This window comes from Bombina bombina, chromosome 4 (assembly GCF_027579735.1).
Source record: "Bombina bombina isolate aBomBom1 chromosome 4, aBomBom1.pri, whole genome shotgun sequence".
NCBI classification, from domain to species: Eukaryota; Metazoa; Chordata; class Amphibia; order Anura; family Bombinatoridae; genus Bombina; species Bombina bombina.
Window position 1 is genome coordinate 948,569,933 of NC_069502.1, and position 21,944 is coordinate 948,591,876.

General features: G+C 39.0%; 1 protein-coding gene across 1 annotated transcript in view; it reads left to right on the top strand.

Annotated features, from left to right (window-relative positions):
• LOC128657571 (two pore calcium channel protein 1) overlaps nt 1-21,944 on the top strand; it is a 291,641-nt gene that overhangs the window by 191,401 nt on the left and 78,296 nt on the right. The window contains exons 13-15 of the mRNA XM_053711945.1: nt 15,752-15,839; nt 20,794-20,863; nt 21,732-21,944. The exon at nt 21,732-21,944 is cut by the window's right edge and continues 7 nt beyond it. Of these exons, the coding sequence (XP_053567920.1) occupies nt 15,752-15,839; nt 20,794-20,863; nt 21,732-21,944 (371 nt within the window). The remainder of the gene's footprint in view (nt 1-15,751; nt 15,840-20,793; nt 20,864-21,731) is intronic.

The window sequence follows — 21,944 nt, forward strand, 5'->3', positions numbered from 1 at the left end:
ATATATGTATTGTACTTATATTTGCCATGATTCAGGTTTCAGTATATTTCCTTTTGCAGACTGTCAGTTTCATATCTGGGAAATGCATTTTTTAGAAATGTATTTCTTACCTAGGGTGTAGTCTTTTTTCAATTGATTGTCATTTTTCTAAATCGTGGGCAGAATTAGGCTCGCAAGGGCGCAAAATGCTTAAGTTTATTGCGTCATTCTTGGCGCGAGATTTTTTGGCGCGAAGTTACGTTAGTTGACGCAAATTCGTCATTTCCGGCGTGTGACGTTTCCGGACATTTTTGGCGCCAAAAATTTTTTTGGGTTTGTTGTGCGTCATACTTGCCGCCAAATATTTTCATTATTTTAGACCCCATTTCTATTTGCCTCTTGCCTTTTTCTATGTCAGAGGGCTATTCTGTTTGCATTTTTTCCCATTCCTGAAACTGCCATATAAGGAAATTGATAATTTTGCTTTATATGTTGTTTTTTTCTCTTACATTTGGAAGATGTCTCAATCTGTTCCTGTCTCAGAATTTACTGCTGGATCCCTGCTGCCTGATAACAGTTCTACCAAAGCTAAGTGCATTTGTTGTAAACTTGTGGAGATTATACCTCCAGCTGTGGTTTGTAATAGTTGTCATGATAAACTTTTACATGCAGATAATGTATCCATCAGTAGTAGTTCATTACCTGTTGCTGTTCCTTCAACATCTAATGCACAAGATATGCCTGTAAATTTAAAAGAATTTATTTCTGATCTATTCAGAAGGCTTTGTCTGCCATTCCGCCTTCTAATAAACGTAAAAGGTCTTTTAAAACATCTCATAAGGTTGATGAAATTTCAAATGACCAGCAACATACTGAATTATCCTTTTCTGATGAGGATCTATCTGATTCAGAAGATCCTGCCTCAGATATTGACACTGATAAATCCTCTTATTTAAATTGGAGTATATTCGTTCTTTGTTAAAAGAAGTGTTGATTACATTGGATATGGAGGAAACTAGTCCTCTTGATATTAAACTAGTAAACGTTTAAATTCTGTTTATAAACCTCCTGTGGTTATTCCAGAGGTTTTTCCAGTTCCTGATGCTATTTCAGATATGATTTCTAAGGAATGGAATAAGCCTGGTTCTTCTTTTATTCCTTCTTCAAGGTTTAAAAAATTGTATCCTTTGCCAGAAGTTAGATTGGAATTTTGGGAAAAGATCCTCAAAGTTGATGGGGCTATCTCTACTCTTGCTTAACGTACTACTATTCGGAAGATAGTACTTCTTTTAAAGATCCTTTAGATAGGAATCTTGAATCTTATCTAAGGAAAGCTTATTTATATTCAGGTCATCTTCTTCGGCCTGCAATTTCTTTGGCTGATGTTGCAGCTGCTTCAACCTTTTGGTTGGATACTTTAGCGCAACAAGTATCGGATCATGATTTGTCTAGCATTGTTAAGTTGATTCAACATGCTAATAATTTCATTTGTGATGCCATTTTTGATAGTATCAAAATTGATGTTAAATCTATGTCTTTAGCTATTTTAGCTAGAAGAGCTTTGTGGCTCAAATCTTGGAATGCTGATATGACTTCTAAATCCAGATTGCTATCTCTTTCTTTCCAAGGTAATAAATTATTTGTTTCTCAGTTGGATTCTATAATTTCAACTGTTACTGGGAGGAAGGGAGTTTTTTTGCCTCAGTATAAAAAACCTAAGGGCAAATCTAAAGCTTTTAACCATTTTCGTTCCTTTCATCAAAATAAGTAACAGAAACCTAATCCTTCCCCCAAGGAATCTGCTTCCAATTGGAAACCTTCTTCAAATTGGAATAAATCCAAGCCATTTAAGAGATCAAAACCAACCCCCAAGTCCACATGAAGGTGCGGCCCTCATTCCAGCTCAGCTGGTAGGGAGCAGATTAAAAATTTTCAAAGATGTTTGGATCAATTCGGTCCAAAATCATTGGATTCAGAGTATTGTCTCTCAGGGGTACAGAATAGGATTCAGAGTAAGACCGTCAGTGAGAAGATTTTTTCTCTTACGCATTCCGGTAAACCCAGTAAAGGCTCGGGCTTTTCTGAAGTGTGTTTCAGACCTGGAGTTATCAGGGGTAATCATGCCAGTTCCGTTTCAGGAACAGGGTCTGGGGTTTTATTCAATTTTATTCATTGTTCCACAGAAAGAGAATTCATTCAGACCAGTTTTGGATCAAAAGATTTTGAATCGATATGTAACAGTACCAACTTTCAAAATGGTGACTAAAAGGACTATTCTGCTTTTTGTTCAGCAAGGGCATTATATGTCCACAATAGACTTACAGGATGCATATCTTCATATTCCGATTCACCCAGATCATTATCAGCTCCTGAGATTCTCTTTTCTAGACAAGCATTACCAATTTGTTGCTCTTCTATTTGGCCTAGCAACAGCTCCAAGAATCTTTTCAAAGGTTCTAGGTGCCCTACTCTCTGTAATCAGAGAGCTGGGTATTGCGGTGTTTCCTTATTGGGATGATATCTTGGTACTCGATCAGTCTTTACGTTCTGCAGAATCTCACATGAATCAACTAGTGTTGTTTCTTCGAAGACATGGTCGGAGGATCAATTTACCAAAAAGTTATTTGATTCCTCAGACAAGGGTAACCTTTTTAGGTTTCCAGATAGATTCAGTGTCCATGACTTTGTCTCTAACAGACAAGAGACGTTTGAAATTGGTTGCAGCCTGTCGGAACCTTCAGTCTCTGTCATTCCCTTCAGTAGCTATGTGTATGGAAGTTTTAGGTATCATGACTGCAGCATTGGACGCAATCCCCTTTGCTCGTTTTCATATGAGACCTCTCCAGCTTTGTTTGCTGAACCAATGGTGCAGGGATTATACAAGGATATCACAATATCCTTAAATCCCAATGTTCGGCTTTCTCTGACTTGGTGGTTAGGTCACCATCGTATAATTTTAGGGGCCTCTTTTGTCCATCCAACCTGGACTGTGATCACAACAGATGCAAGTCCTTCAGGTTGGGGAGCTGTTTGGGGATCTCTGACATCACAAGGAGTTTGGAAATCTCAAGAGGCGCGAGATTACCAATCAATATTTTGGAACTCCGTGCGATTCTCAGGGCTCTTCAATTTTGGTCTCTGTTGAAGAGCGAACCATTCATTTGTTTTCAGACAGACAATATCACAACTGTGGCATATGTCGATCATCAATGTGGGACTCGTAGTCCTCAAGCTATGAAAGAAGTATCTCGGATACTTGTTTGGGCAGAATCCAGCTCCTGTCTCTAATTTCTGCAGTTCATATCCCAGGTATAGACAATTGGGAAGCGGATTACCTCAGTCGTCAGACTTTACATCCGGGAGAATGGTCTCTCCACCCAGATGTGTTTTCTCAAATTGTTCAGATGTGGGGGCTTCCAGAAATAGATCTGATGGCCTCTCATCTAAACAAAAAACCTCCTAGGTACCTGTTCAGGTCCAGGGATCCTCAGGCGGAAGCAGTAGATGCGTTGACACTTCCTTGGTATTATCAACCTGCTTATATTTTCCCGCCTCTAGTTCTTCTTCCAAGAGTGATCTCCAAGATCATCATGGAGCAATTGTTTGTGCTGCTGGTAGCTTTAACATGGCCTCACAGGTTTTGGTATGCGGATCTTGTCCGAATGTCCAGTTGTGAACCTTGGCCACTTCCACTAAGGCCAGACCTTCTATCTCAAGGTCCGTTTTTCCATCAGGATCTCAAATCATTAAATTTGAAGGTATGGAGTTTGAACGCTTAGTGCTTAGTCATAGAGTTTTCTCTGACTCCGTGATTAATACTATGTTACAGGCTCGTAAATCTGTTTCTAGAAAGATTTATTATCGAGTTTGGAAGACTTACATTTCATGGTGTTCTTCTCATAAATTCTCTTGGCATTCTTTTAGAATTCCTAGAATTTTACAGTTTCTTCAGGATGGTTTGGATAAAGGTTTGTCTGCAAGTTCCTTGAAAGGACAAATCTCTGCTCTTTCTGTTTTATTTTACAGAAAGATTGCTTAACTTCCTGATATTCATTGTTTTGTGCAGGCTTTGGTTTGTATCAAGCCTGTCATTAAATCAATCTCTCCTCCCTAGAGTCTTAATTTAGTTTTGAAGGCTTTACAGGCTCCTTCATTTGAGCCTATGCATTCTTTGGACATTAAACTACTTTCTTGGAAAGTGTTGTTTCTTTTGGCCATCTCTTCTGCTAGAAGAGTTTCTGAATTATACACTCTCTTGTGAATCTCCTTTTCTGATTTTTCATCAGGATAAGGCGGTTTTGCAGACTTCATTTAAATTCTTACCTAAGGTTGTGAATTCTAACAACATTAATGGAAAAATTGTTGTTCCTTCCTTGTGTCCTAATCCTAAGAATTCTTTGGAGAGATCCTTACATTCTTTGGATGTGGTAAGAGCTTTGAAATAGTATGTTGAAGCTACTAAAGATTTCAGGAAGACTTCTAGTCTATTTGTTATCTTTTCTGGTTCTAGGAAAGGTCAGAAGGCTTCTGCTGTTTCCTTGGCTTCCTGGTTAAAGTTTTTGATTCATCAAGCTTATTTGGAGTCGGGTCAAGCCCCGCCTCAGAGAATTACAGCTCATTCTACTAGATCAGTCTCTACTTCGTGGGCTTTTAAGAATGAAGCTTCAGTTGATCAGATTTGCAAAGCAGCAACTTGGTCTTCTTTGCATACATTTACTAAATTCTACCGTTTTGATGTGTTTGCTTCTTCAGAAGCAGTTTTTGGTAGAAAAGTTCTTCGGCAGCTGTTTCAGTTTGATTCTTCTGCTTTTGATTTAAGTTTTTTCCTTTCATTTATGAAAATAAACTTATGTTTTGGGTTGTGGATTAATTTTTTCAGCGGAAAATGGCTGTTTTTATTTTTATCCCTCCCTCTCTAGTGACTCTTGCGTGGAGTTCCACATCTTGGGTATTGCTATCCCATACGTCACTAGCTCATGGACTCTTGCCAATTACATGAAAGAAAACATAATTTATGTAAGAACGTACCTGATAAATTAATTTCTTTCATATTGGCAAGAGTCCATGTGGCCCACCCTTTTTATGGTGGTTAGGAATTTTTTGTTGATGCTTTTTACTCCTTTCTTTATCACCCCACTACTTGGCTATTCGTTAAACTGAATTGTGGGCGTGGTGAGGGGTGTATTTATAGGCATTTTGAGGGTTGGGGAACTTTGCCCCTCCTAGTAGGATTGTATATCCCATACGTCACTAGCTCATGGACTCTTGCCAATATGAAAGAAATTAATTTATCAGGTAAGTTCTTACATAAATTGTTTATTTGTAGCCCATTGTAAAGGGTGCTGGTGTATGTAGAGTGCCGGTGTTATTGACATTTTCAGCTTCCTATTTAGGTTGCTGCTGTATATATTTATCTCTTTTCTAGGCGCTTGTGTATATATTCACATACAAAATTTCTTTCATGGCCGCATTAGCAGAACTTCCGCAGCAAAAAATTTAACTTCTTGCCCTCACGCATCGCAACTTTCAGCCGCTTCAGTTAGGTGGAAGATGTTTGATCTCTGGGTTGTCCTAAGGGATTTATCGGCATACGGCCGCTTATTCATTAGAGGCTTAGGTGTTGGTGCATTTGATAACTGCTTATGTCCGGTTATGCATTGGTAACTGGGATCAATGGTTTAGAGGATTGTATACTACAATAAGGTATTTTTTCTCATGGTGGCACTTGTGCACCACGGTCTGTGAAGTTTACTATATAGCTCTTTCTTAGAGTCTGTCTCAGCGCGTTTTTATATATTAGCCCTTCATTCTGAATGGTAGTGTTTAAGTTATACTGTCCTAATATTTTTTCTATCAGTCTCTGGTTATTAAAATTTCCTTCCATAAAGCAGGGAGAGTCACCAGGAGGAGGCAAAGGCACCCCAGCCAAATGCTTAAATATCCCTTCCACTTCCCCTATCCCCCAGTCATTCTTTGCCTTTCATCACTATAGGAGGTGACAGAGAAGTGTCAGAAGATTTGGATAATACTGCAATGGGTATGTTCCCTTCAAGAAAGGACTAGAGTTTTAAGTAATCATGTCAACCTTTCAGTGAGAGTATTGATGAAAGTTAGAGTCTGGAGATCCAGGGAAAGTTTTTCTGCGAACCCATCCAGACTGTCGCTAACAGCTCCTGAGCAATTAGTGTTGACGAGTTTCACTGCTTGCTGTTACACACTCCATGTCAGAAGCTGTGCTGCAAGACTGTCATACTTGAGAGGCTGTGCCTGTTCTACAGCATGGATCCTGGAGGGTAAGATTTGTTTTTTATATATACTATTTAAAACACTATACAGGGTCACAGTGTGGCTCCTTTATACCTTAATAGGATCAAGGGTTGATATCTCCTTCAGGGAGATTATTTGAACAGTTTGGGTATTTATATCTGCTTAATGTGAGAGTTTTTTTAGGCTCATAGATTTGTGTGTTTTTTGGCTTGGAACAAACAGGTTTCACTTTTGTTTTTGAATGTTGCGCAGCTCATAATAGCTTGGCGCTCTTTTTCATAGCAGGGGAAGTCCTGTCTTACGTACCACGTGATCGGGTGCAGTCTCTTTAATTTCCTAAGATCCTGCTGCAGATATCACTCCTGAGGAGAGCGTTTTCACTGTTAGCTGTCTGGGTCTAGGAGGTGGTGAGTGCCCCAGCCATTGGGAGTATTAAGGTGCCGTTTTTTTAAATAAAAGCGTCACTTTTTGCTTGTCCTTCTGTGGGTATATACAAAGCTATGGAGGACTCTGATACTACATTAGAAGGTTCCGTTTCCTTCTGTACTGATTAATAATTCCTGTTTATATTGTGAGGAGGCTGTGGTTTGCCTGCCTACTCAAATTTGTTCCATTTGCCTACACACGGTTTTAAAGCCTAAGAAGGGAGACCTGCTAATACTCATAGTGCTATTAGCCCTTCTGAACCGTCTACTTCTCAGGAATCTGGGTCCTGAGAAATTACTACCCTTTCTACATGACCCGCTCCTCATGCAGTTTCCAGCGGCTCAACTAATCCTCCATCTAGAGGGGGCCTTTTTCCAGCGGACTTTACCACGCAGTTACAATCGGCGGTGTCTGCGGCCTCGAGTTCCTTACCTCGCTCTAACAAATGCAAGAGAAAGGTTAAACATAGTTCTCCTAACCTAGAGTCATCTAAATATTTGTCGGATTTAGCTACTATATTCCAGCTATCTGAGGATTAGTTAACCTCTGTAGCTTCAGAGGGTGAACTTTCTGAGTCAGAGACTTCAGTTACTAAACCTCCTTCAGCGGAGGACCCCTCCTTTAGATTTAAAATTGAGCATCTGCATTTTTTATTAAAGGAGGTTCTGTCTACACTAGAGGTTCCAGAGGCTACACTCCTTGAGGAGCCTAAGATCCCTAAATTAGACCGGGTTTATGAAGATAGGTAGGTTCCTCTGACTTTTCCTGTGCCAGTTAAAATGGCGAACATTATTAGTAAAGAACCGAAAAGAGTAGGAACTTCTTTTTCCCCCTCTTCTACTTTTAAAAAAGAATTCCCGGGCCCTGACTCTCAATTAGAATTGTTGGGCTCCATCCCTAAGGTAGATGGTGCTATCTCAATGCTGGCTATGCATACTACTATCCCTCTGGAGTATAGTTCTTCTTTTAGAGAGCCTATTGATAAGAAAATGGAAACTTTTCTGAGGAAGATGTTTCAACTTACAGGGTTTTTATTTCAACCGATGGCAGCTGTAGCCCTGGTTGCTGGAGCAGCTACCTACTGGTGCGACACTCTGTCAGAACTTATTGAGGTGGAGACTCCCCTCAAGGATATTCAGGAGAGAATTGAAGCATTGAGAATTGCTAACTCCTTCATCTATGACTCGAATATGCAGATTATTCGCATAAATGCAAAGGTCACTGGCTTTGCGGTTCTAGCACACCCGGCTTTCTGGTTGAAGTCTTTGTCTGTGGATATGACTTCTAAATACAGACTCCTTTCTCTTCCCTTCAAGGGGAAGATTTTATTCGGTCCAGGGCTGGACTCCATTATCTTTATGGTTACTGGAGGGAAAGGTGCCTTCCTACTGCAGGATAAGAATAGGCCTAAGAGACAGCAACTGTCTAATTTTCGTTCCTTTCTTCCAAGTCAGAGCAGCCCAAGAGTACTTGGAAGCCGGCTCACTCCTGAAATAAGTCCAATTAGACTAAGAAGCCTGCTGAGAACAAATTTGCATGAAGGGGCAGCCCCCCGATCTGGGATCTGATCAAGTAGGGGGCAGACTCTCTCTTTTTTCAGAAGCTTGGTTCCAGGATGTACAGGACCCTTGGGTCCTGGAGGTTGTATCTCAAGGATACAGAATAGGATTCAAGTCTCATCTGCCCAGGGGCAGATTCCTACTCTCCAGTCTGTTTACAAGACCGGAAAAGAGGGCTGCCTTCTTAGGTTGCGTACGGGATCTCTACTCTCTGGGAGTAATTGTCCCGGTACCTACAGCAGAAAGAGGTTTGGGGTTTTAATCACACATTTTCGTGGTTCCAAAGAAGGAGGGAACTTTTTGTCCAATTCTGGACCTAAAGTGCCTAAACAAGTTTCTGAGTGTTCCCTCTTTCAAGATGGAGACAATATTATTACGGTCAATCCTTCCTCTGGTTCAGGAAAGACAGTTTATGACCACAATAGACCCGAAGGATGCATACCTTAACGTCCCAATTCACAGGGAACATTTTCATTTCCTGAGGTTTGCTTTTCTGGACCAGCACTTTAAGTCCATAGCTCTTCCATTTGGCGTAGCTACTGCTCCAAGGATATTTACAAAGGTTCTGGGGGCTCTTCTAGCCATTGCCAGAACACAAGGTATTGCAGTAGCGCCTTACCTTGGTACAGGCACCATCTTTTCGTCTAGCGGGAGAACACTCGGAAACCCTTCTCAGTCTTCTTCGATCACATGGATGGAAGATAAACTTGGAAAAGAGTTCTCTTACTCCAAATACCAGGGTAAATTTCCTGGGGACAATAATAGACTCCACAGATCAGAGACTTGGCAAGCTAGCTACTGCATGTCTAGCCCTCCAGGCCTCCTTGAGACCCTCAGTGGCTTAGTGTATGGAGGTAATCAAACTCATGGTGTCCTGCATGGACATCATTCCTTTTGCCAGATTCCACCTCAGACCCTTACAACTATGCGTGCGGAGACAATGGAACAGCAACCATTCAGATCTGTCTCAACAGATCATGTTGGACAACCTGTCAAGAGACTCGCTCTCCTGGTGGCTCTGTCCAGATCATCTGTACCAAGGCACATGCTTTTTGAGACCGTCCTGGGAGATTGTGACTACAGACGCAAGCCTGTCCGGCTGGGGAGCCGTTTGGGGTGCCAAGAAGGCACAAGGTCTGTGGACTCAGGAATCCTCCCTTCCGATCAATATTTTTGAACTCCAGGCAATCTTCAATGCCTTGAAGGCTTGACCCCTTCTGGGTTTGTCCCAGTTTATCAGATTCCAATCAGACAATATAACCTTGGTTGCCTATATTAACCATCAGGGGGGAGTGAGAAGTTCCTTGGCGATGAGAGTAGTATCTCAGATACTAGAGTGGGCAGAGACTCTCACAAATGTACGCTGTCAGCGATCCACATTCCAGGTGTGGACAATCTTTTCACCCAAGGGAATGGTCTTTTAACCCTGAGGTGTTTGCAGAGATATGCAGCGAGTGAGGGATGCCGGAGATAGATCTCATGGCATCCTGCCTCAATACCAAGTTACCCAGGTACGGGTCAAGGTTGAGGGATTTTTATGCAGAACTGATAGATGCCCTTTAAGTACCATGGAGGTTCAGGCTTCTCCCTCGTGTGGTGGCTTGCCTCAAGCAGGAGGGAGCATCTGTGATTCTGATTGCTCCGTCGTGGCCGCAAAGTACATGGTTCGCGGATCTGGTGGGGATGTCCTCATCTCCTCAGTGGAGGTTACCTTGTCGCAGAGATCTGCTGATACAGGGTCCCTTCGTTCATCAAAATCTAGATTCTCTGAGGCTGACTGCGTGGAGATTGAATGCTTAGTCTTAGCCAAGAGAGTGTTTTCTGAGAGTGTTATTGTTGTATCTACTATAAAGTACGGAGGACTTATTTGTACTGGTGTGAAGAGCGTGGTTTTTCGTGGCATAAAATTAAGGTTGACAGAATTTTATCTTTCCTCCAGGATGGACTGAAGAAGGGTTTATTTGCTAGTTCCTTGAAGGGACAGATATCGGCCCTGTCGGTGTTACTGCACAAAAGATTGGCTGAGTTTCTGGATGTGCAGTCCTTTGTTAAGGCTCTGGCTAGGATCTTACCCGTGTTTAGATCCTGGGCTCTGCCTTGGAGCCTCAATCTTGTTCTTTGTGTTTTGCAGCAGGCTCCGTTTGAGCCTATGCATACTGTTGAAATTAAATTGTTATCTTGGAAGGTTCTTTTTTTTTTGTTGGCTATTGCCTTTGTGCACAGAGTTTCTGAGATTTCTGCTTTGCAATGTGATCCCCCTTATCTGGTTTTTCATGCTGATAAGGTGGTTTTACGCATTAAACTAGGGTTCCTCCCTATGGTGATGTCGAAACGTAACATTAATAAAGAAATTGTTGTTCCTTCCTTGTGTCCTAATTCTTCATCAGTGAAGGAACGTTTGCTTCATAATCTAGATGTGGTTCGTGCTTTGAAGTTCTATCTTCAGGCTACTAAGGAATTCAGACAATCTTCCTCTTTGTTTGTCATCTATGCAGGGAAGCGTAAGCGGCAGAAGGCTACTACGACTTCTCTGTCTTTCTGGTTGAGGAGTGTCATCCGCTTAGCTTATGAGACAGCGGGACGACAGCCTCCTGAGAGGATAACGGCTCATTCCACTAGAGCAGCTGAGCTTTTAAGAACATAGCCTCAATGGATCAGATTTGTAAGGCAGGCTACCTGGTCCTCCTTACACACTTTTTCTAATTTTTACAAGTATTTTGTGTTTGCTTCGGCTGAAGCAGCTTTCGGGGGAAAAGTTTTGCAGGCTGTGGTGCCCTCAGAATAGGGTCCGTCTCTTTTTTTCTGTTCCCTCCTGTTATTCAGTGTCCTCTGGAGCTTGGGTATAGTTTTCCCAACAGTAAGGAATGAAGATGTGGAATCTCCCTGCCTTATGGAAGGAAAACATAATTTATGCTTACCAGATAAATTCCTTTCCTTCCTGGCAAGGAGAGTTCACGACCCCGCGGCCCCCATTTTTAGATAATTTCTCCTGGCACCTTTTATACCCTGATGTTTCTCCTACTTTTACTTGATCACTCGGCAGAATGATTGTGGGGTAGGGGAAGTGGGAGGTATATTTAAGCCTTTGGCTGGGGTGTCTTTGCCTCCTCCTGGTAGGTGTTGTTTTTCCCAACAGTAAGGAATTAAGTTGTGGACACTCCCTGCCAGGAAGGAAAGGAATTTATCTGGTAAGCATAAATTATGTTATTCATTATCTATGTGAATTTCAGTTGCATTGGAGACTGTGTTTTTTTTATCTAGACTTTTTTTACTTTTACATAGTAAAGTCTTCTTTTATAAGGGCTTGTTACCATCTTGCGGCAGAGCGATGGAAAGACTTTTTCTTATATAATTAGCCTTTTCTGTATTAAGCATCATATACAAAATCCTTATCTTTTTATTTTATTATAATTTAGAGTACATTATATGGGACCTCAGTAGAGGGTCTAGGCCTTTTCAGAACTTTTTTCTAAGTTCTTCTTCTTATTTTTGTTCTATGTTAGGTTTAACCTAAGGATGCTAGGACTTGAATAAGTTGCTTCATACTGTCTTTTTTTTATGTACATGTTCATAATAATTTTCTCTCTTGTTGAGGAGTTTTTCTGTCAAGGATGGTGGATTATATATATATATATATATATATATATATATATATATATATGTATATACTTATTGAAGAAGACATGGCGTCTCACTTTTTCTCAAATTTATGGCGCTGTTAATTGGAGTGCAGTTTAGCAAAGGGGGACATTGCTGTGGAGGGGCATGGCCTATTTTCTATATGATAATGGCGGACGCTCTCTATCTTCTCTTACAGGTACCCCTTTTTTGTGGCGATCGCAATGTGCTCCCTTTTGGTTGCCTTATGCCCTGATCTCTATTGCTTATTTCGGTGTGGGCTTGATGTGAGTTGGGTGTCCTTTTCAGCTTGGCAGTGTGTTAGAGTTTATTTGAACGCAGTCTGTCTCCCTTGCATTTTTTTCCCTATCTTGCTTGTCAGGTCTCTTAGTGTTGAGACTTTGTTTCATATTGAGGTGAATTGAATGTTTTTTCTCTGCGGGCTGACTTGTAATGCTCGGAACGCACTTGCAGGATTTAAGGACGTTTAAACTTAGTGGTCTTTTAAGCTGATTTTTAATTAAGATTTTCCTTGTGTGTAGATCTTATATAGGAATCTATAAGGAAATTGGGCCAGTTTGTCCTCATTTTTATTTCCTCTGCATTTGTGTTTTAGAATATTCTAAGAGATAAAATGCTCTTTTATTTTGTAGGTTTTTTTTATCATGATATTTCATGGTAGTTGCTGCCATCTAGTTGCAGATTTATATATACGTTAATTCACATTTTTCATATTTTATGTGTGTTCATCTGCATTCAATCTCTTCTTATTTAGAGACTTTCACATTGTTGGTAGCATGAAAATTACTTAGATATCTAAGTGCTCTCAAATTATATTTTTTAATTTCATAGCTTATAATATATATACATTGAGGTTTACCTCGTCTTGTACAAGGACCCCATGTATTAATCTCACTCATATGAGGGGATTTATTCTATGTCCGATTCATATATATTAGTCCCTATTATGTATGGGGACTTCTTTCATAATGTATGTTTTTCATGCAATATTTATTCCTATGATTTTAGTATAGACATATAATATTATATTTTTCCTCATGTTGAGGCGACTCTGGTTATGTCTATTATATATACGGTTTTACGTATCATACTCAGTTTTTTTTTTGTTCTTTAGGATTAATTAGTTATTTCTATGTTTTTATTCATGGAAATACAGTATTCGCAGAGATAGAGCTACAGGCTGAGATAGATTCTACAGCAGAGGTCTTAGGATTGTTCCTGGACATTGCTGTGACGTTCCCCGTCCTCCAGGGTGAGCTGCCTTAGCCTTTAAGAATAATTTCCTTCATCTTGAGATGATTTTTGTTTCTGTCTCTTATAAGTTGGATTTTTGTTTCCGTTCTTGTTCCTGGTCTGACTGAAATTTTTTCAGGTTCAAATCCGGGCATGGCCTTAATAGTGATGCAGCTTAGCTATAAGACACTTACTAGAAAATATCTCCTGGAAATCTCTATGTTAAAGGAAAGATATTAAATGAAAGAGGAGCTTGTTTATCTTAGGATAGAGAGGTAGACCTAGGGGTCGTCGGACTTCTAATTTTTGTTTCTTTCACTTCTTCTAAGGACAGAACTCCTCCTTTTCTAAACCTGAGCAAGCCAAGACCTCATGGAGCCAGCCTTAGACCAAGGCCAAGCCATCCAAGAAGCCTTCCATTGAGTCTAAATTGGCAAAAGGGGTCTGCCCCCTATCCGGTTTCGGATTATGTAGGAGGCAGACTTCCTTCTTTGAACGGTCTTGGATTTGTGTTGTCTTGAATCCCTGTGCAGTGGAAGTAGTCTTCCAGAGATACAGTATAGGATTCAAATCTTGTCCTCCTACAGACAGATATTGCTATCAAGATTTTCTACTATCCAATTAATGAAAGAGGCTTTCTTAAATTGTGTTACGTTTTTGCTTCTCTAGGAGTAATTGTTCCAGTTCCTCTGGGGAACAGGGTCAATCTATTCGTGGTTCCCAAGAAAGAGGGAACTTTTAAATCTCCCTTTGGTTCAGATGGGTCAGTTCATGACTATCATGAACCTGAAGGACGCATACCTTTATGTTTCTATTCTCTAAAGACATTTCCTTTTTCTACTTTTCTGGCAGTGGTCGAATATCAGGACATCGCGATGGCTCCGTACCTGGATTATATCTTGGTTCTAGCGCCATATTTAATTTAACTAGATCTCTTTTGGATTCTCTGTTGTCCACTCTTTGTACCCTTGAGTAGAATAGTACCCTTGAGTGAATCTGGAGAAGAGTTCCCTGGTACCAGATACCTGGGTATGCTTTTTTGGGATCAATCATAGATTCTCTGTCTATGAAAGATTTTCTGATGGAGTTCAGAAAATCCTAAATTCTTGCTTCAACAGGCTCCGTTTGAGCCTATGCATTCAGTTGATTATACTGGAACGTTTTATTTCTCCTCGTTTTCTCTTCTGCTCGTAGAGTCTCTGAGCTTTCGGCTCTACAATGTGATTCTCCTATCCTTATATTTCATGTGGATCAGGAGTTCCTTAGTTCTAAGTTGGGATTTCTTCCTAAGGTAGTGTTGGATTTCAACATCAAGCAAGAATGTGTTGTTCCTTCCTTTTGTCCAAGCCCTTCTTCTCAGAAGGAATGTTTGTTGCAGAACATGGATTGGTGCGTGCGCTAATATGTTATTTGCTAGCTTTTATAGATTTTGGCAATCTTCTGTCCTAATCGTTGTTATTGCTGGTAAGCGTAATGGTCAGAAGGCCTCTTCTACTTTTCTTTCTCTCTGGTTGAGAAGTGTTATCCGGTTAGCTTATGAGACAACTGGATAACAACCTCCTGAGAGAATTACGGCTCTCTCCTCTAGGGCTGTTTCTTCTTCCTGGGCTTTCAAAAATGAAGCTTCTAGGGAGCTATTCTGCAAGGTGGCCACTTGGTCCTCATTGCATTCCTTTAAAAAAAAAATGTTTTTTTGCCTTGGCTGAGGTTTACTTTGGGAGACAAGTTCTAAAAGCGGTGGTGCCTTCTGTTTTAGGTCTGCCTGTCTTGTTCTCCCTCCCTTACATTCTGTGTCCTCTAGCTTGGGTATTGGTTCCCACTAGTAATTGGAATGAAATCGTGTACTCGCCATGCCATTGGAAAGAAAACAAAATTAATGCTTACCTGATAAATTTCTTTCTTTCCTGGCATGGAGAGTCCACGACCCGCTCTTAATTTTAAGTCGGCATTTTTTTTGTACATCAGGCACCTCTATACCCTCTATACCCTTGTGTTATCTTCTTTTTCCGTTTTCCTTCAGCCGAATGACTGGAGATTATGGGTAAGGGAAGTGACACTTAACAACTTTGCTGGGGTGATTTTTGCCTCCTCCTGCTGGCCAGGAGTTGAATTCCCACTAGTAATTGGAATGAATTTGTGGATTCTCCGTGCCAGGAAAGAAAGAAATTTATCAGGTAAGCATAAATTTTGTTTTTATGATTCGTATAGAGCGTGCAAATTTAAGACACTTTCCAATTTACTTCCATTATCAAATTTTGCACATTCTTTTTATGTTCACACTTTCTGGGGAACACGATCGTACTGAGCATGTGCACAAGCTCACAGGGTATACGTATACTAGTCTGTGATTGGCTTATTTCTGTCACATGATACAAAGGGCCAGAAAATGGGAGAAAAAATAAATTTGTCAGAAAAAAATCTATTGCTTATTTGAAATTCAGAGTAAGTGCTATTGCATTATCTTTCTATTATGTACTGGTTAATTATGTCATTATACTGCATTGAGTGGTCCATTAAAATGCTCTAATGAATGAATTTTTCTATTGTAATGGTGTTAAGGTAATTTCAGAGTTTGTATTAAACGTGCACCTCACTGAAAGTAAATATCTTGTTTGTTTTTTTACTAACATCATCATCTTTTTCAACAGTGAGTCAGTACAACAGCCAGCAGATCTTAGATATTGTTTTCATCTTGAGGGTTCTCCGCCTAATAAGGATAATTGACAGCATCCAGAGGTACAATACTACTTACAATATATGAGCTTCATCTGCCTGGAACTAATTTGTCTTTAACTTTATATCTATGACTGTGAACATAGATACTAGGTTTCTTGGTAGATTTTATAGTGTACAAACCGTATGTTTAAAATAGCAATAGCATTCCATATTAAAGGGACGGTATACTGTAAAATTGTTTTTCCCTTAATGTGTTTCCACTGACTTTTTATAGCAGCAGCAGATTAGAAAATGTATGAGTATAATGTTTATTTTTCCATATGAAATAGCATAAATACCTGGGGGGGGGGGTCTTTTGACACTACAACCCTTCAAAATGGGTTGAGCTTACCGGGAAATCATATTTCATATTTTTCTGTACACACAAATACTTCCTTATCTTATCTTTGTTTGAATACCAAATCCCAATACTTAGAGAAACACCTGGGAGTGTAATTTATTCTGCTGACTATGTTTACACAGTTTTTCTATAGCTTATACGTAAGTATAACAACTTTCATTATAGGTAGGGCTACCACGGGTAAAATCAGCTATTTCAAATACTAATATAAAGGTAAAGGCTCTATTTGTAAACAATTCGACACACTCCAGCAGGTAAAATGGATCACTGGGAACAAAATAAAGGGGAGAACATTTTAGGGTAAAATTTCCCTTTAAATACTCTTAAGCTGTACAGTTTACCTTGACCTAGCATTTGAAATGTAGTACTTTTTTAAAATTATTAAGATGTGAAAAAAATCCCCATATGGCTGGATAAGGGTTTTTAGACAGCGATTCACCAAAAAACTGTACCAATTTGTATTAAATTATCCTTAATTTTGGAATTACTTTTTTAAGGTATTATAGTACACAATAACTGTTATAGCCCAGTTCATTAGCTTACTTTGTATTTTATTGTAACATCATTTATAAAGTATACATGGAGCATAGTGAATAATTTATTTTAGTGCTGATTGCTGGTTTATAAAATAAAAAAACAAAACAATTTGATTTACGAAGCAGGCAAGCACTACATATTAAGGAACTGTAGAAACATAAAAAAGAAAGTGTGGCAAGGATAAAAAAGTAAAATAATTATGTGCCTTGATACCAAACTTCAGGATAGATAACTAAACCTTTTAAGACACTTGAAACCCATTTTTTTCTTTCATGATTTAGATCATATAGTTTTAAACAATTCTCCAATTTACTTCTATTAGCAAATGTGTTTCATTCTCTTAGTGTCCTTTGTTGAATGAGCAGCAATGCACTACTAGCACATTAGACACAGCAAATTAGATCTTAGAAGTAATATGAAAAATGTATGCTCTCTCTAAATCATGAATTCCTCAAGTTTGAAGTGACAATCTAGACCCAATACATCATTTTAATAATTTGCTGTTGCATACCAGAGAAGCATCCTGCAACTGGTCCCCAGGGTCGGCTCCAAGGGGGGGCTTTGGGGGGCAATGCCCACCCAAATGGAATGCTGTGCCCCCTCAAAAAATATGCTTACAAGAACTGCACTGCATTATTTTATTTATTATGTATATTCAGCTGCAACATATAACGATGGCCGACGGCCGCACACTGTGTGGTGAGGTGAATCCTGAATCACTGAGCTGAGTGGCACTAACATGTGGCCCGGCCTCACTAGTGTAGTGGGTGTGGCTCTTTTTTCCCCTCACATTGGCGTCGCAGTCAATTCTGCATTAATGGGGCAGCCGCAAGCAGGGCACTATTCCCGCACTTTGGGGGGCCTTTGGAGAATCTGAGATGCTGTGAGCTGGAGGCAGCGACCTGACCCAGCCGATCACAGTCAGAGCCTCAGCCTGCAGGTAAGTGACCCGAGTCGACCAGCATTATGGTCCTATGTATAAATAATGCACCACTCATGGTGACTATACTCTCTCACAGAGTCACAGCACAGTGGGAATACATTTTTATCTCCAGTGTGGGTATGGGATGTGAGTTTGCAATACTCATTTGTCCCCATAAGAGGTGTTAGGTTTACCAAAACCTCTAGCTATATATAATATAATATCACTTGCTCGTAGTGCAGATGTGCGACTGGTCCCTTCCAAGGGAAATGTGTTTTCCCCATAAGAACTTTTTAGAAAGATCCATACCCTGGACATGCTGCAAAGTCAGATGAGTATGAGCCTACTCACAGCCTGAGGCCAGTGGACATACCTTAGAAGAGAATGTCTAGTTAATCCACAAACTCTTAGCTCACATTCATTAATTCCATGATCACCCATACACCCTACATTTTAATCAAACATACTGAACAAATACAGCTTGGGGTGGTAATAGTGTTCCATGTGAGTATTTAGATACTACCAGCTAGAATCTCTTAGAGGTGTATAAATGGCCTATCCCCATACAAAGGTGCCTAGCACCCATCTAGATGTTATCTCCCTCTTTGCAAACAGCTTATTACCAGCTCTTGTCCTGAAATCCATTTTCAGATCCCTTAAACTCTAAATCTTCTGCAAAATAGGCCTTGTGCATGTGCGAGTTGATCTAAATTGACACTCATTCCAGGCTAGTTGGGTGTTTACTAAATTGTGAGACCTTGTGCTTTAAATTCTAAGTCTTACGTGCTCTTTGCTATATATGGAAAACAAAAGCAGTTGAAACTCTAATTCATAGGGTTTACCAATAGGCAACTCTGAGTAACATTAATTTATCCCACTCTATGTCTGTTTCTTGGCGTATGTGTGATCATACAGAAATGCTATACTTTATATGTTTTGTGGGCCTTAATCTTCATGCTGAGCTTCATGTGGAACCTAAAGAAGCACTTTAGCCAATGCTATTTCTAATTCCACGGAAATTAGATTTACTATATTTTATTCTGTGTGCTTATTGCTATTCCCACACAAGAGTTTTATAAGCTCACATGCTTGGTCAACATCCTAAGAAATTAAAATCTGTGCTAGTATTTTCTTTTCAATTCTTAACTTACTGAGTGTTCATTTATTTCATATTCTTTTATAAATGCTAGTAATTTACTTAATGGGTATTAAAAGGCTAACAATTCTATCTTTTTTTTTTTTTTTTAAATAAAAGAGCTGCCTGATATTTAGCCCAGCCAAGGCTTGAATTTATAATGGAGGCACCCTATGCATAAACGCATTGTCCTAAAATACTTTATATTTTCTATCTACATGAAGGAATTCCTTAATGCAGCAACACACCTCTCAGAAACACATGGCATTTGTAAGCATATAATTTGACAACATATACTGGACATCTCTATTTTTAACCTGAAAATGTTTTAGATGTTTGACATAAAAATAGTCCAACCATTTAAAGAATTACAATATGTAAACAAAACAAAACATTTTCTTCTTGTAGTGTGATTTACTTGTAATGTGGCAAAACCTGCAAATCATTACATAGCACATTTCTAATGTTAGATGTAAATTTGTAGTTTCACATATTTAAAGGGACATAATTGCAAAAATAAATAACTGAACAAACTATTCAAGCTCATTAAACACGTTTATTTCTTATTATCTTTTGTCATTACATTTCTAACAAGAGGTTAAACACATAAGCAAATTTCTACATCCAGCAAACTCCAATAAAACTCCAAGCAAAGATACAGATGATTATTGGAGCATACATACATACATATACTGTTATTCATAGGATTGCAGCTTTTTTCCTTATCTGAATTGACACAGAAACAATTGACTTTGACTATGTGTAAACACCTTAGAAGATCATTGGTTAAAAAAAAAATTATATTAAGTAGCCTGATATCCATTATTGCAAAAAAGGTATAGCTAAATCTAATCTACAAAATTACCAGTACCTGAAAACCTAGTATCCTCACTGCTATTGCAAACAAATGGGTTAATTGCATTGGGGGTTTTGGGGTGCATAGCTGTTTAGGGGATATGATTGAGATTTGAGAATGAGTTTACAATATATTCTTTTAATACTGGCATTGGCTATAAATTAAATATCAAGATGGCTACACTTTCCAGCAGAATATAGTATATATATATATAGTAGGTCTGCTCTTATTTTGACTCTCATACATGCTTTGTAAATGCGTGCCCCCTCGTGAAAAAAAAATGCCCCCCCATTTCATTAGTTCTGGAGCCGACCCTGCTGGTCCCACATTTATAAGCTTGTAAGAAGTACATGAAACATATAAATATTTAGGAGCCGAAAATGACTGCCAAGCTCCGCCCACCTATTGGTGTATGTTTTGGTATGTTAAGTTTCTCTAATCACAATCGGCTCTTAAATAAATTTTCTTTCATACAGGTGGTGAGAGTCTACGATCCATTACTCTTGGGAATTACTCTTCCTTACCTCTTTAAAGGAGGCAAAGATTCCCAAACCCCAAGAGCTCTATGAAACCCCTCCTACCTCACATGTACCTCAGTCTTTACTGGGCCTCCGCTGGAGGTGGTAGACGAATGAAGATAGCATTTGATTCTTCAGTGAGAGAGGCTCTCAGTGTATATTGAGGCCCCATTTCCCCTCTGAGTACAGTGCTTGTCAAAGGGACATATATGATGTATGGTTTGTGGCTCCTTTTTCACCTCATGGAAAACCTGTCACAGACCCTCCATAATTGGCCAAAGGGACTTGTCTTATGCCTCCTTTTATGGATTTATAATATACTCTTAACCTTTACTAAAATATTTCAGTACTGGGTTGGCTGTCTATTGGTTGTTTGCTGGAGGATGAGTGTCTATTGGTATGTAACATTTAGACACTCTATAGCCTTATTATGGGCATTTATTATTTTTATATATATATATATATATATATATATATATATATATTTATTTATTATGCAAAACTTGGGAATGGGTAATAAAGGGGTTATCTATCTTTTAAAGCAATTAAAATTCTGGAGTATACTGTCCATTTAAATATGTATTTTTGTGAAGTGCATTACTTTTTTTTTATATCTACTTCAAATTATATTTTTGTTTTATTTTAGATTTCGGGTCATAATGAATACGTTGATAAACATCCTGCCAACAATGCTGACGTTCTGTGGCCTTATCATAGTAGGTTATTTCCTATACCATCTGTTTGGGTTACTAAACCACCCAACTTGTAGGGAACATATAAAAAAAAATATATTGTATATAATAAAAAAATATATTATATATAATAATAAAATGAAAAATACAAATATAATTGTGTATGTGCCAAATCAAGTATATAGTCCAAAATATGGAGATATTTGTTAAGAAATAAGGCTTGATATCCTCTCTGAAAATCCAGAATCATATAGAAAGAGAAACAATAGGGAAGTCTGTAAGGCAGAGCAATAAATCTCCAAACACAGTGGTACTCATACTATTCAGAGCTATAACTAAGCTCTTATGGCAGGTGGTTTAAAGCCTCACGACTACCTGGTCAAAAGCAGGAGCTCCAAATTTATCATAAAATGTTTATTCATCAAGTAAAAAAGGACATATGTACAGATGTCCAAATCATAAGGACAAAATACCTGTTCAAACTATTACCTCTCATCAAGCAGTAAACACACTAATTGATTGTGTGCAACAGGAGCAGCACATGCGGTAATGCAAAGTCTCATCCACAATTTATACAATATCCGTAAAGTCCTTAGTAAAAAATCCAACAAACGTTTCTCCGTAGGACAATGGCTTTTTCAAGAATGACGTTTTCTCTGTTCGAGCCTTATTTAAAGGTCGTAGTCAAAGTTGAAATGTTAAATTCTGTGACGTCTCCTGCGTACCAAACCCTGCTGTAAAGAATAGTGATATGTTTTAATTGCAGAAATTGTAAATATCTAACCAATATTTATTTATGAAGTTTAGATTATATTTATATATTAAACATATTAATAGCCAGGAAATTATTATTTTTACTTTCTAAACTGAATTTTTTTTCTGTACTTTTCAGGCAATATACTATGTTTTTGCAATAATTGGAATGGAAGCCTTCAATGGCAAAATTAGGTTCTTCCCGGAGAATTCTACTGATCCACTTGCGCATGTATGTGGGGCGCCATCTTTAAAAGACTCTGCCTTTGCCAGGAGCAAATACTGCAGGAACAACTTCAATGACATTGGATCGGCCTTCATCGTACTTGTGGAACTAACCGTTGTGAACCAG